Raw genomic sequence first — 12655 nt, 5'->3', positions numbered from 1 at the left:
CTCTTCAGTTTGTTCATTTCTAGCATATAGAAACATTACTGACTTATGTGCATTAATCTTGTATCCCGCTACTTTGCTAAATTTGTTTATTAGCTCTAGTAGGTGTATCGTCGATTTCTCAGGGTTTTCTAGATATAAGATCATATCATCTGCAAACAATGACAGTTTTACTTCTTCTTTTCCAATTTGGATGCCTTTTATTTCTTTGTCTTGCCGGATTGCCCTGGCTAGCACTTCCAGCACAATGTTGAATAACAGTGGTGACAGCGGGCATCCTTGTCTTGTTCCTGATCTTAGAGGGAAGGCTTTCAGTCTCTCACCATGGAGTACTATGCTGGCTGTGGGTTTTTCATATATGCTCTTTATCATGTTGAGGAAGTTTCCTTCAATTCCTACCTTTTGAAGTGTTTTTATCAAAAAGGGATGTTGGATTTTGTCAAATGCTTTTTCAGCATCTATTGAGATGATCAATTGATTTTTCCCTTTCGAGTTTTTAATGTGTTGTAATACATTGATTGTTTTTCTGATGTTGAACCATCCTTGCATGCCTGGAATGAACCCCACTTGGTCATGGTGTATGATTTTTTTAATGTGTCTTTGGATTCGATTTGCAAGTATTTTGTTGAGGATTTTTGCATCTATATTCATTAGGGAGATTGGCCGGTAGTTTTCCTTTTTTGTAGCATCTTTGCCTGGTTTTGGTATTAGATTGATGTTAGCTTCATAAAATGAGTTAGGTAGTGTTCCATTTTTTTCAATGTTTTGAAAGAGTTTGAGTAAGATTGGTGTCAGTTCTTTCTGGAAAGTTTGGTAGAATTCCCCTGTGAAGCCATCTGGCCCTGGGCATTTATTTGTGGGAAGATTTTTGATGACTGATTGGATCTCTTTGCTTGTGATGGGTTGGTTGAGGTCTTCTATTTCTTCTCTGGTCAGTCTAGGTTGTTCATATGTTTCCAGGAAATTGTCCATTTCTTCTACATTATCCAGTTTGTTGCCATACAGTTGTTCATAATATCCTCTTATAATTTTTTTAATTTCTTCAGGATCTGCAGTTATGTCACCTTTTTCATTCATTATTTTGTTTATATGGGTCTTCTCTCTTTTTGATTTTGTCAGTCTAGCTAGGGGCTTGTCAATCTTGTTGATCTTCTCAAAGAACCAACTTTTGGTGATATTTATCCTTTCTATTGTTTTTTTGTTCTCTATGTCATTTATTTCTGCTTTAATCCTTGTTATTTCTTTTCTTCTACTTGGTTTAGGATTGGTTTGCTGTTCATTTTCTAGCTTCTTCAGTTGGTCCATTAGTTCTTTGATTTTGGCTCTTTCTTCCTTTTTAATATATGCGTTTAGTGCTATAAATTTCCCCCTTAGCACTGCTTTTGCTGCATCCCATAGGTTTTGGTATGTTGTGTTCTCATTTTCATTCGTCTCTATATATTTAGCAATTTCTCTTGCTATTTCTTCTTTAACCCACTGATTGTTTAGGAGTGTGTTGTTTAACCTCCAGGTATTTGTGAATTTTCTAAGTCTCTGATGGTTATTGACTTCTAATTGTATTCCATTGTGGTCAGAGAATGTGCTTTGAATAATTTCAATCTTTTTAAATTTATTGAGGCTTGTTTTATGTCCCAGCATATGATCTATTCTGGAGAAAGTTCCGTGAGCACTAGAAAAGTATGTGTATCCTGGTGATTTGGGATGTAATGTCCTGTAGATGTCTGTTAAATCTAATTCATTTATCAGATTGTTTAGGTTTTCAATTTCCTTATTGGTCTTCTGTCTGGTTGATCTATCTATAGGAGAGAGTGATGTGTTGAAGTCTCCCACAATTATTGTGGAAACATCAATTGCTTCCTTTAGTTTTGCCAATGTTTCTCTCATGTATTTTGTGGCACCTTGATTGGGTGCATAGACATTTACGATTGTTATTTCTTCTTGCTGAATTGCCCCTTTTATTAGTATGTAGTGGCCTTCTTTGTCTCTCAAAACATCCCTGCATTTGAAGTCTATTTTATCTGAGATTAATATTGCTACACCTGCTTTCTTTTGGCTGTAGCTTGCATGAAATATTTTTTTCCATCCTTTCACTTTCAATTTCTTTGTGTCCCTGTGTCTAAGATGAGTCTCTTGTATGCAACATATTGATGGTTCATTTTTTTTGATCCATTCTGCGAATCTATATCTTTTAATTGGGGAGTTTAATCCATTTACATTCAACGTTAAAACCGTGAAGGCATTTCTTGAATCGGCCATCTTATCCTTTGGATTATGTTTGCCATATTTTTCCCTCTCTCTATTAATATCCTTTATTGTACCCATACCGAATCTCTTTAGTACTGAACCTTTCTCCAAGTCTCTCTGTCCTGTCTTTGTTTCTCTGTCTGTAGGGCTCCCTTTAGTATCTCCAGTAGGGCAGGTCTCTTGTTAGCAAATTCTCTCAGCATTTCTTTGTCTGTGAAAAATTTAAGCTCTCCCTCAAATTTGAAGGAGAGCTTTGCTGGATAAAGTATTCTTGGCTGGAAATTCCTCTCTCTCAGAATTTTAAATATATCGTGCCATTGCCTTCTCGCCTCCATGGTGGCTGCTGAGTAGTCACTACTTAGTCTTATGCTGTTTCCTTTGTATGTGGTGAATTGCTTTTCTCTTGCTGCTTTCAGAACTTGCTCCTTCTCTTCTATGTTTGACAGTGTGATCAGTATATGTCTCGGAGTGGGTTTTTTTGGATTTATTCTATTTGGAGTTCGCTGGGCATTTATGATTTGTGTATTTATGTTGTTTAGAAGATTTGGGAAGTTTTCCCCAACAATTTCTTTGAATACTCTTCCTAGACCTTTACCCTTTCCTTCCCCTTCTGGGACACCAATGAGTCTTATATTCGGACGTTTCGTATTATCTATCATATCCCTGAGGTCCATTTCGAGTTTTTCAATTTTTTTCCCCATTCTTTCTTTTATGCTTTCATTTTCCATTCTGTCATCTTCCAGGTCACTGATTCGTTGTTCAACTTCCTCTAGTCTTGTACTATGAGTGTCCAGAATCTTTTTAATTTGGTCAACAGTTTCTTTAATTTCCATAAGATCATCCATTTTTTTATTTAGTCTTGCAATGTCTTCTTTATGCTCTTCTAGGGTCTTCTTGATTTCCTTCATATCCCGTACTAGGGTCTCATTGTTCATCTTTAGTTCTTTGAGTAGCTGCTCTAGGTGTGTCTCTTCTGGTCTTTTGATTTGGGTGCTTGGGCTTGGGTTATCCATATCGTCTGGTTTTTTCATATGCTTTATAATTTTCTGTTGTTTTTGGCCTCGTGGCATTTGCTGTCCTTGATAGGGTTCTTTTAGGGTTTGTAGACCAGTTGAAGTCCTTATCTCTAATTTATCAGATCTACAGCTTCGTGGAGTACACTTTCTCTAACTAACCAGCAGGTGGCGTCCACGAGCCACCTGTTCTCCACAAGCCAGATCTCCCCTGCTTAGCCTTTTTGGTGAGTGGGGGAGTGAGTCTTGTGGGGCCCAATTGGTGTCCCAAGCTTGCGTGTGTAGTTGGTGTTGCCTGCCCTGTATGTGGGGCGTGTTTCTGGGCAGTCGGGGAGGGGGGATGGCCCTAACAATCAAATCTCCCTGATGATCCTAGAGTTTTAAAGCTACTGCAATAGTCTAATCCTTCAGTTCAGTCCTGCCACAGTTTGTCTCTGCCACTGACCCACAAGTCTTTGGTATTGGCGTATGGCTCCTGAGACTTGCAAGTGGGCCCCTCTTCCAGGCTGTGCACCCCGGGTCCTCTGTTGAGGGATGACTGTGCTATGTCACAGGTGAGTGCCGTCCCCCCAGGGCAGTTCTGGGCTGCTGGGCTGTGTTGGGAGGCTCCCAGTCTGCTCAAATGATGGCTGAATGGGGCTCTGTTAATTCACACTGCTCCCCCTTCCCAGCTCTGGGACATTCAGCTGAGGTTGCAGGGAAGGCTAATGTCCACGCCCAGTTTTGTGGTGTGTGCCTGTTATTTGAAGCACTTCCGTCACACTGGGTTGTCTGGGGCAGCTCTGGGCTATGGGGCTGGCGATGGGCAGGAGTGTTTCCTGTCCACCAGGATGGTGGCTGTGAGCGGACACCCCCCTTTTCTTGGGAAGTTGTGTTGTTTAGTGAATTTTCTCAGCCACTGGATTATTGCCTTTTGTCTCAGAGCTCTCTTAGTTCTGCTCTTGACTTGACGTGCCCAAATTTCAATTCTTTGAAGCTTTCTGTATTGAGCTTCTTAGAGTAATTGTTTTAGAAAAAGCAAAAAGGATTTAAAAAAAAAAAAAAAAAACGGCCCTCCTCAGAGATCTAATGGGTTATTGAAATGCTAATAGACAAAGCAACCAGGGCCATTAAGGAAAGGTGCCCTGGGCAGAGAGATCAGCCTTGCTTCGGGATTTGCATATGCGCCTCAAGGCCTGATCTCCGCCCTTCCCCTTTCTGTGTTCACCAGAACTCCAAAAATCCTCTGCTTTTACTTTGGAGCTTCTCGTGTTGTTTTCCTTCTATGCCCGTCTCCTCTCTGCTGGGCTGGCTGCTCTCAGAGTCTCTGGTGTCTGGCCTCAGTCTATCTATGGTTGGAGTTTGAATCAGTAGAATGATTTTCCGATGAGAGCAGCCACTGCAATTCTCCCTTCTCCTTCCTGGAGCTGACAGCCCCTCCTCCCCCGGGACTGAGCCTGGCAGGGAGGGGCGCGGGTCCCCTGGCCGCAAAAACTTACAGATTTCGCTGATCTCAGCAGTTCCACGTTTTCATGAGTGTTGTATGAAGTATACCCAAAGACAGATTGCTCTGTGGTGTCCAGTCCACGCAGTTCCTGGCTTTTTACCTACTTTCCTGGAGGAGTAACTAAAACATACAGCTCACCAGTCTGCCATCTTGCCCCGCCTCCCCGCCCCTCTATTATTAACTTCCAGTTATAGTGGCATACATTTGTTCTAGTTCCTAGAAGAGATTTCTCATATTTGTACAGTTAATCACAGACATTGTCCACCAGAAGATTCACTGTTTTATACATTTCCATCTTTTAACCTCCAACTTTCCTTCTGGTGACATACATGACTCTGAGCTTCCCCTTTCTACCACATTCACATACCATTCAGCACTGTTAGTTATTCTCATGGTAACTTGCTACTGTCCCCTCTATCCATTTCCAAACACTTAAGTTCAACCTAGTTGAACATTCTGCTCATAATAAGCAACTGCTCCCCATTCTTGAACCTCATTCTGTATCCTGGTAACTTATATTATATTATCCTGATAACTTATATGATAATTAGTTCATATCAGTGAGATCATTCAATATTTGTAAGTGTCTGACTTATTTCACTCAATGCAGTGCCCTCGAGGTTTCTTCATCACTGTTTTTTTTTAAAAGATGGTTTTGTTCACATACCACACTTTCCATCCTAAGTAAACAATCGATGGTTCTCTGTATAGTCAGGTATTTATGTATTCAGTACCATTGCCACTATCTATATAAGGACATCTCCATTTCTTCCACAAAGAAGGAGGAAGAGCCAAAGAAGGTAGAGAGACAAAAAGAGAAAGAAAGAAAGAAAAAAAACATGACAGCTAGGAAGCAACAAAAGGAAAGATAGAGTTAACCTAAAATAGAATAAAAGAGTCAGACAGCATCACCAATGCCAGGAGTCCCATACTCCTCCATTATGTCCCCCTCTTAAAGGCATTTAGCTGTGGTATATTGCCTTTGTTACATTAAAGGAAGCATAATACAATGTTTCTGTTAACTGTAGTCTCTAGTTTGCATTGATTGTATTTTCTCCCCAATACCACCGTATTTTTAACATCTTGCAAGGTTGACATTCATTTATTCTCCCTCATGTAAAAACGTATTTGTACATTTTATCACAATTGTTGAGCACTCTAGGTTTCACTGAGTTATACAGTCTCAGTCTTTATGTTTCCTCTTTCCTTCTGGTGTCCCGCATGCTCCTAACCTTCCTCTTTCAGCCATACTCACAGTCATCTTTGTTCAGTGTACTTACATTGCTGTGCTACCATCACCCAAAATTCTGTTCCAAGCCTCTGACTCCTGCCTTTTCTTCTCTGTCTGTAGTACTTACTTTATTATTTCCTGTAGCGCAGGTATCTTGTTCACAAAGTCTCTCATTGTCTGTCTGTCATATTTGAAGGACAGTTTTGCCAGATATAGGATTCTTGGTTGGTGGTTTTTTCTTTCAGTATATTAAATATATCACACCACTTCCTTCTTGCCTCCTGATTTCTACTGAAAAATGCGCACATAGCCTTATCAAGCTTCCTTTGTATGTGATGGATCACTTTTCTGTTTCTGCTTTTAGGATTCTCTCTTTATCTTTGATGTTTGATAATCTGATTATTGTCTTGGCATAGATCTATTCATATCTATTCTGTTTGTGGTACTTTGCACTTCTTGGATCTGTAATTTTATGTCTTTCATAAGAAATGGGAAATTTTCATTGATTATTTCCTCTATTATTGCTTCTTTCCTTTTTCTCTTCTCTTCTCCTTCTGGGACACACATGACACATCTATTATGCGCTTCATTTTATCATTCAGTTCCCTGAAACGTTGCTCATATTTTTCCATTCTTTTCCCTATGTGTTCTTTTATGTGTAGGATTTCAGGTGTCTTGTTCTCCAGTTCCTGAGTGTTTTCTTCTGCCTCTTGAGATCTGCTGTTGTATGTCTCCATTGTGTCTTTCATCTCTTGTGTTGTGCCTTTCATTTCCATAGATTCTGCCAGTTGTTTTATCAAACTTTCGATTTCTACCTTATGTTTGCCCAGTGTTTTCTTTATAGCTTTCGTCTCTTTTGTTATATCTTCCCTGAACTCATTGATTTGGTTTAGCATATTTCTTTGAAAATCTTTAATAGATTGTTTCATTAAAGTGAAACAATATCTCAACTGTATCTTGATTGAGGTGTAAGTTTGTTCCTTTCATCGGGCCATATCTTTGTTTTTCCTAGTATATATTGTAGTTTTCTGTTGTCTAGGCATCTGGTTTCCTTGATTACCCCAGTCAGATTTTCCCAGACCAGAATGGGCTCAGGTCTCAGAATGGGGTTATATTCAGGGTGTGTCTTAAAGGAATGACAGACTTTCCTGTGAGGTCTCCAGTCACTGTGCTCTTCCTAACCTGCCCAGCAGGTGGTGCCTGTCAGCCTGTCGCTCCCGACTGGTGTAAGGAGGTGTGGCCCCTTCAGTTTCTGTTTTGGCTATTTTACCCCAGGCTCTGGGGTCTGGTTCTGAAGGGGAAGCTGGGCCTCACCTCCTTATACTTTCAGAAGATACACCCCCTAGGGAGTTATCATCTGCATTTGAAATGTCTCTCTGACTCTGTTATCTCCACTCCTGTCTGGGTCAGAGCGCTGCAAACTGAAAATGGCTGTGGCTTTCTCCACTGAGCCACTCAGGTTGAGAGAGAGAAAAAGGGACAGAATGCCCTCTTTCAGAGCCAGTCCACAGCCCCCCAGTTTTACTCATTGGCCAGAGGTAACACCTGGTCTCCTGGGCTCTCCCTCCCAGGACAAATGAGTCTTCTGGTTCTTTAAGGTCAGTCGTCACTAAAAGCCTCTGTCTGCTTATTGGGGGTATGTAGCTTGTATTCAGCAGTCCACTTTTGTTAATTAAAACCCCAGTTGGAGCTTGGTTGACCTATATTCGCTTGCTGGTAGAGTGCTGCTTTCTATCACAGCAAGGTTTTGCAGCTAAGCCTGCTGTGGGGGGAGGGGGCTCCTGGCACAGTTCTGCAGTTTTTACTTATAGATTTTATGCCGTGATCTCAGGCATTCCTGCCGATCCAGGTTGGTGTACGATGTGTGGATAGTCACAGTTGTCCCCAGCAGTTTTTCCAAATTATTTAACGGTTACTGTTTGTTCATTAGTTGTTCCAGGGGACTAACTAAATTGTACTCCTCTCTGTGCCACCATCTTGCCCCCACCTGATCGCTCCTTCATTTTTGAAGGATAATTTTGCTGGATAGAGAATTCTTCGGTGATAGTTTTTTTCTTGAAGGACTTTAAATATGTTATCCTGCTGTCTTCAGGCTTCCGTAGTTTTTGATGAGAAATGCACTGTTAATCTTATTGGGGACCCCTTGTATGTGACAGGTTGCCTCTCTCTAATTGCTTTCAGAATCCTCTCTTTGCCTTTGGATTTTAGCAAGTTCACACTAATGGGAAATGTGTCTTAGTGTAGATCTCTTAGAGTGTATCCTGCTTGGAGTTTGTTGAGATACCTGGATTTGTATATTCATGCCTTTCACCTGATTTGGGGAGTTTTCAGCCCTTATTTCTTCATATACTCTTTCTGCCTCTTTCGCTGTTTTCCTTCTGGAACTCCAGTGACTCATACATCAGTATGCTTGATGATGTTCTACAGGTGCCTCAGGCTTTGTTCACTTTTCTTTTTCTCTTCCTCATATTGGATTATTTCAGTTTTCTTGCCTTCAGGTTTGCTGGTCCTTTTTCCTCTTGTTTAAATCTGCTATTGAATCCATCAGATGGGCTTTTTATTTCAGTTACTGTGCTTTGCAGCCCCAAATCTTCTGTTTGATTCCTTTTATTTTTTTCTTTCAACAAATATTTAGTCAACCCCTCACATATGCCAGGGTCTACTGTAAGTGCTGGGAAGGGTTGAACAACAATAAGAAGACAAAGCACATATGTACTTAAAGCACCTAGTATGGGGTGCCTAGAACATGAAAAGTACCCAGTGAATATACAACTTCCATTTCCCTTTCCTCTTTTTTTATATTCAATTTTATTGAGATATCCTCACATACCATACAGTCATCCAAAGTGTACAATCTGTTGGATTCCTTTTTATAATTTCCATCTCTTTATTTTGTTCAGATATTTTCCTAGTTTCATTTAGTTCTTTGTATATAGATTCCTTTAGCTCACTGAATATATGATTCAATCTTAGACTAACAGCCTTAGTGTATGAGCTTCCTCAGGGGTGGTTTCTGAAAATTCTTTTTTTCCTGTGAATGGGCCATGCTTTGCTGTTTCTTTGTGTATCTTGTAATCTTTTGTTGAGAAGTGGACATTCTGAGTATTATGTTGTTATAACTCTGGAAATGTAGTTCTCCCACTCTTCTGTGATTGCTATTTGATTTTCTTGAGGGCTAGAACTGTTAATTTAGGACTTTTGCAAACCATTTCTGCTTCCAAATGTGTAATGGAGAGAGAAAAGGGTGGGGCAGGGGTAGGCCCTGCCTCTTTAAGACTCCTCTGCCCACTGTCCCTGAGGGGGTTGGAACGGTGACCCCAGCGATTGGAAGCAGCTGATACAATGCAGTGACCAGCGATCAGAACATGTACACCCTGGGTTTTGAGGCCCAGGTCCTTGCACCCCACCCTGGCCCCAGCAAGCTGCATGAGGAGCTGGGCTGCAGTCCCCACTGTACCAGGCTACAGGATTGGGGTGGGGGTGGTGGCCGCTGCCTGGAGGGTGAAATTCACTGGTATTTACTGCAGTTCTCCAGCCTCTTCCTCCAGCTTTTCTCTGGAGGCTGCACAGTGATCCCCTAAACTCATTTCCTGCCAGTTTGGTAGTTACTTTGGTGGAGGGATCAATTCCTAGAGTTTCTTACTCCACCATCTTCCCACCCAGTATGGTATGTTTTTAACCAAAGATTGGTATTAACACTGTATGTTCCATTTTGCAACCTGCTGTTCTCACACTTGAGTGTGTCCGCTGAGTGCAGACCTGCCTCCTTGTTGAGGCTTTGGCAATTCCAAACTCTGAGAAGCTGCAACAGTGGGATGTGTTTTTGTAAGTATAGTACCAATGTCAACTGAATGATTTGCAGGCTTTATTTATCCCATATGTTTTGTGGAAGATGTATTCACACGTTTGCTTATGGAGTACCACTTGAAATGTCGTTGGAGTGCAACTTCATATATGGTATATAAACCGTATTATCCTTTCTAATACCTGAAATATTTTGAATTCTGAAACACATCCAGCCCCAAGAGTTTTAACATTAATGATTGTGGACCTAAGCCTGGACACACAGTTGGAGGAGAGTGTGTTCAGAGTGTGTCAGCACATGCTAGGAGAAGAATAAAGCAGGGTGAGGAGACGGATGGGGAGGAATGGAGCATGTTTGTAGGCTGAGGGCGAGGAACGGAGGGGACATGGAGTCTGCGTGGTTGCTACGAGGAGGTGGGCGAGGAGGAAGTGAGCTCAGATGAGCCTCAGAACAGGGATGGGACCCACTGTCCTGTGACATGTGGGATGAGACAGGCAGGAGTGGGGAGAGGGAACTCAGCTCTCACAATTGGGAGACATGGTCCTCGGGACGCAGGGCCTTTATGGAAGGAAGCATCTTGTGAGGTTTGACTTGGGCCCAGGCCTCAGAGGCTGTGGCATGTGGCTGGGGCCCCGGGAGGTTTGGCCCTCGTCCTCACGTGGGCACTCATGTCCCCCTCTGTTCTGGGGCTTTTCCAGGTGGAGCCTTTTGCCAGCTTATCAGAAGCTGTCCGCAGCTCAGTGCCCCGACTGCTCATCAACCGGGACTTGGTGGGGCCTTTTGTGTCGTGTCCTCGGGGTCGGGATGTTGCCCAGCTGGGGGATGTGGTTTGCAGCGTGAAGAGGCTGGTGAAGCTCCTTGGCTGGACGGACGAGTTGCAGGACCTTGTTCGGCGGGAAACCGAGAAGGTACGGAATTGGAGCAGGTCCATCAGAGGCTGCCCATGGCCCACTGCTCTGGTCTGGGTCCCAGCTGCTGAGGCCTCTGCTTGGCTGGTCATGAGACCGTAGTGGGGTGGCTAGTGTAGGACGTTAGCCATATACCAGACGTCGTTCTGGGCCCTTTCCATGTTTCACCATTTTAGAGGTGAAGAAACTATCGTCGACTGACAGCTCTCCAGGCCACGTGGCTACTCAAGGCAGGGGATTCATTTCCAGGCAGTCTGGTGGTTAGCCATCTTCATGCTTAGTAACACTTCGGTCCCTAAAATAAAACCTAACAACTCACTTCCAGGGCTGGTATGTGATTCCGAGATGATGCAGCTTAAAGAACTTTGAACCAGTGAGTCTGTGTGAAAGCTGTTGGTCTATTACAATCTTCTGAGGGTAGAAAGTCAAAGAATCCTGATGCTTTCTGGCCAAGAAAAGATTTTAGACCTTTGCAGTTTCCCATGAGAATCGTGGACGATATTGGATATGGAGGGCTGTGTTCTCTGGGAGGTAGCCTTAAGCCATGTGTGACTCTCGTCTCCACCTCTGTGAAAACCCTTCAGCCTCTGGGGCTGAAACTGCAGCTCAGTTTCCTAGCAAGACTGAGCCAGAGAACAGAACAGGCTTGTATGCTAGGGTCACACCACTGTTTCAGCCTTTTATTCCAGAGCTTGGCCCTTAGGGAATGAGTGGCTGATGCCATCTGTTTACCTCATGATCTGTAAAGACCCACCAAACGCCAGAACCGTGTGCTGGGTCTCTTGACTGTGGAAGCTGAGAACCCCAGACACCACCACGGCTTAAACTGTGCACATCTAAGGGAGCACGTGAGCTGCCTCCCGGCTGTTCACGGGTAGGGAGGGGCCCTTCCTGGCTGGCTTTCCCGGTTGTGATGACCCAGTTTTGGAAGTAGCCCTATAGGATTTGACCTGTGCTGTATTCTAATTTCACAGAAATTTATGTAGACTAGACTATGACTTTAAAGAGTCACTGTCCAAGAGTAGTTAAACACAGAGGAATGACTTACTGTCTAATTAGAGTTAGTTTTCCAAATGGTAGATGTTTTGAGCATGAGAGTCTGTCTTGTCTGTTTAAAATGCCTTAGAATGAGGCTCTCCATTTAGCTACGACTCCCCCAGCCTCACTAGGACCATAATCTTAACCTGGCTCAACAGAAGCATTTGAAAAGAGAGAAGCTTCCATTTTAGGAAATAGTGTGCTTATCTTTAGCCACGTTTGCCCTCAGGTCCTCCGGTGAGATCTGTGGCCTGCCTTTCTGTTTACCTGGCACTGTTTTTCCACTTGTGTTCCAGCTCGATGCACAGGGCAGATAGGAGGAAAGCTGTGGCCCCACATACAAGAAATGGCTGGAGAGCCACATCTCATACATCCCCATGCCTGCTAGGGAAGACAGAGATTTTTGCTGAAGCAGGACATGTGACTGAGGAATAGAGAATGGACAAGTGACCAGGCTGAGGCTCCCACGGGAGCGTCTCGGAGCTGGCAGGCAGGACGTGCTGCCTGGGGTTGCCCCAGCCAAGGATGTGCTGGCCCGGTCTTTCTGCTGTTTAACGTAACCCTTCATTCTGCTAAAGCTCTTCTCGTGTTCCTGCAAGGCTCTCTTTAATGCAAAAGCTTTCTTGAATTGAACAGACCTACCGTGGAACCCTGCACTAGATGTGTTTTGCCCAAACATCGGCCTTCAGGGCAGGCTCATCTGTTCAGTTCGGAATGCCTGGCTCAGAGCTCAGTGCCTGGTCTGTTGTGTCCCAAAATGCAGCCCTGGATCTGGGGGTCCACTGGGGGCTTCAAGCATGCCAGGCCCATGAGTAGGGTTCTTTTAAATTAGAATCTGTCTGTCATTTCTGGCACAAAATAAATTTTAGTATGAAAATTGGGTACCCCTTTATTTTTCTCTTAAAGAACGCAGATGCTGACATAAAATATGGA

At 43.1% G+C, this 12655-nt stretch overlaps 1 protein-coding gene across 3 annotated transcripts in view; it reads left to right on the top strand.

Moving 5' to 3' along the window:
• SIRT3 (sirtuin 3) overlaps positions 1-12599 on the top strand; it is a 35402-nt gene extending 22803 nt beyond the window's left edge. For all 3 annotated transcript variants that reach the window (XM_037838286.1, XM_037838285.1, XM_037838284.1), the window contains 2 exons: positions 10475-10684; positions 12019-12599. In XM_037838286.1, coding sequence (XP_037694214.1) covers positions 10475-10684; positions 12019-12039 — 231 coding nt within the window. In that variant the 3' untranslated portion in view covers positions 12040-12599. The remainder of the gene's footprint in view (positions 1-10474; positions 10685-12018) is intronic.
• The last annotated feature ends 56 nt before the right edge of the window (positions 12600-12655 follow it).

This window comes from Choloepus didactylus, chromosome 6 (assembly GCF_015220235.1).
Source record: "Choloepus didactylus isolate mChoDid1 chromosome 6, mChoDid1.pri, whole genome shotgun sequence".
In the NCBI taxonomy this organism is placed as follows: domain Eukaryota; kingdom Metazoa; phylum Chordata; class Mammalia; order Pilosa; family Megalonychidae; genus Choloepus; species Choloepus didactylus.
This window is presented reverse-complemented; position numbering and strand designations above follow the sequence as displayed.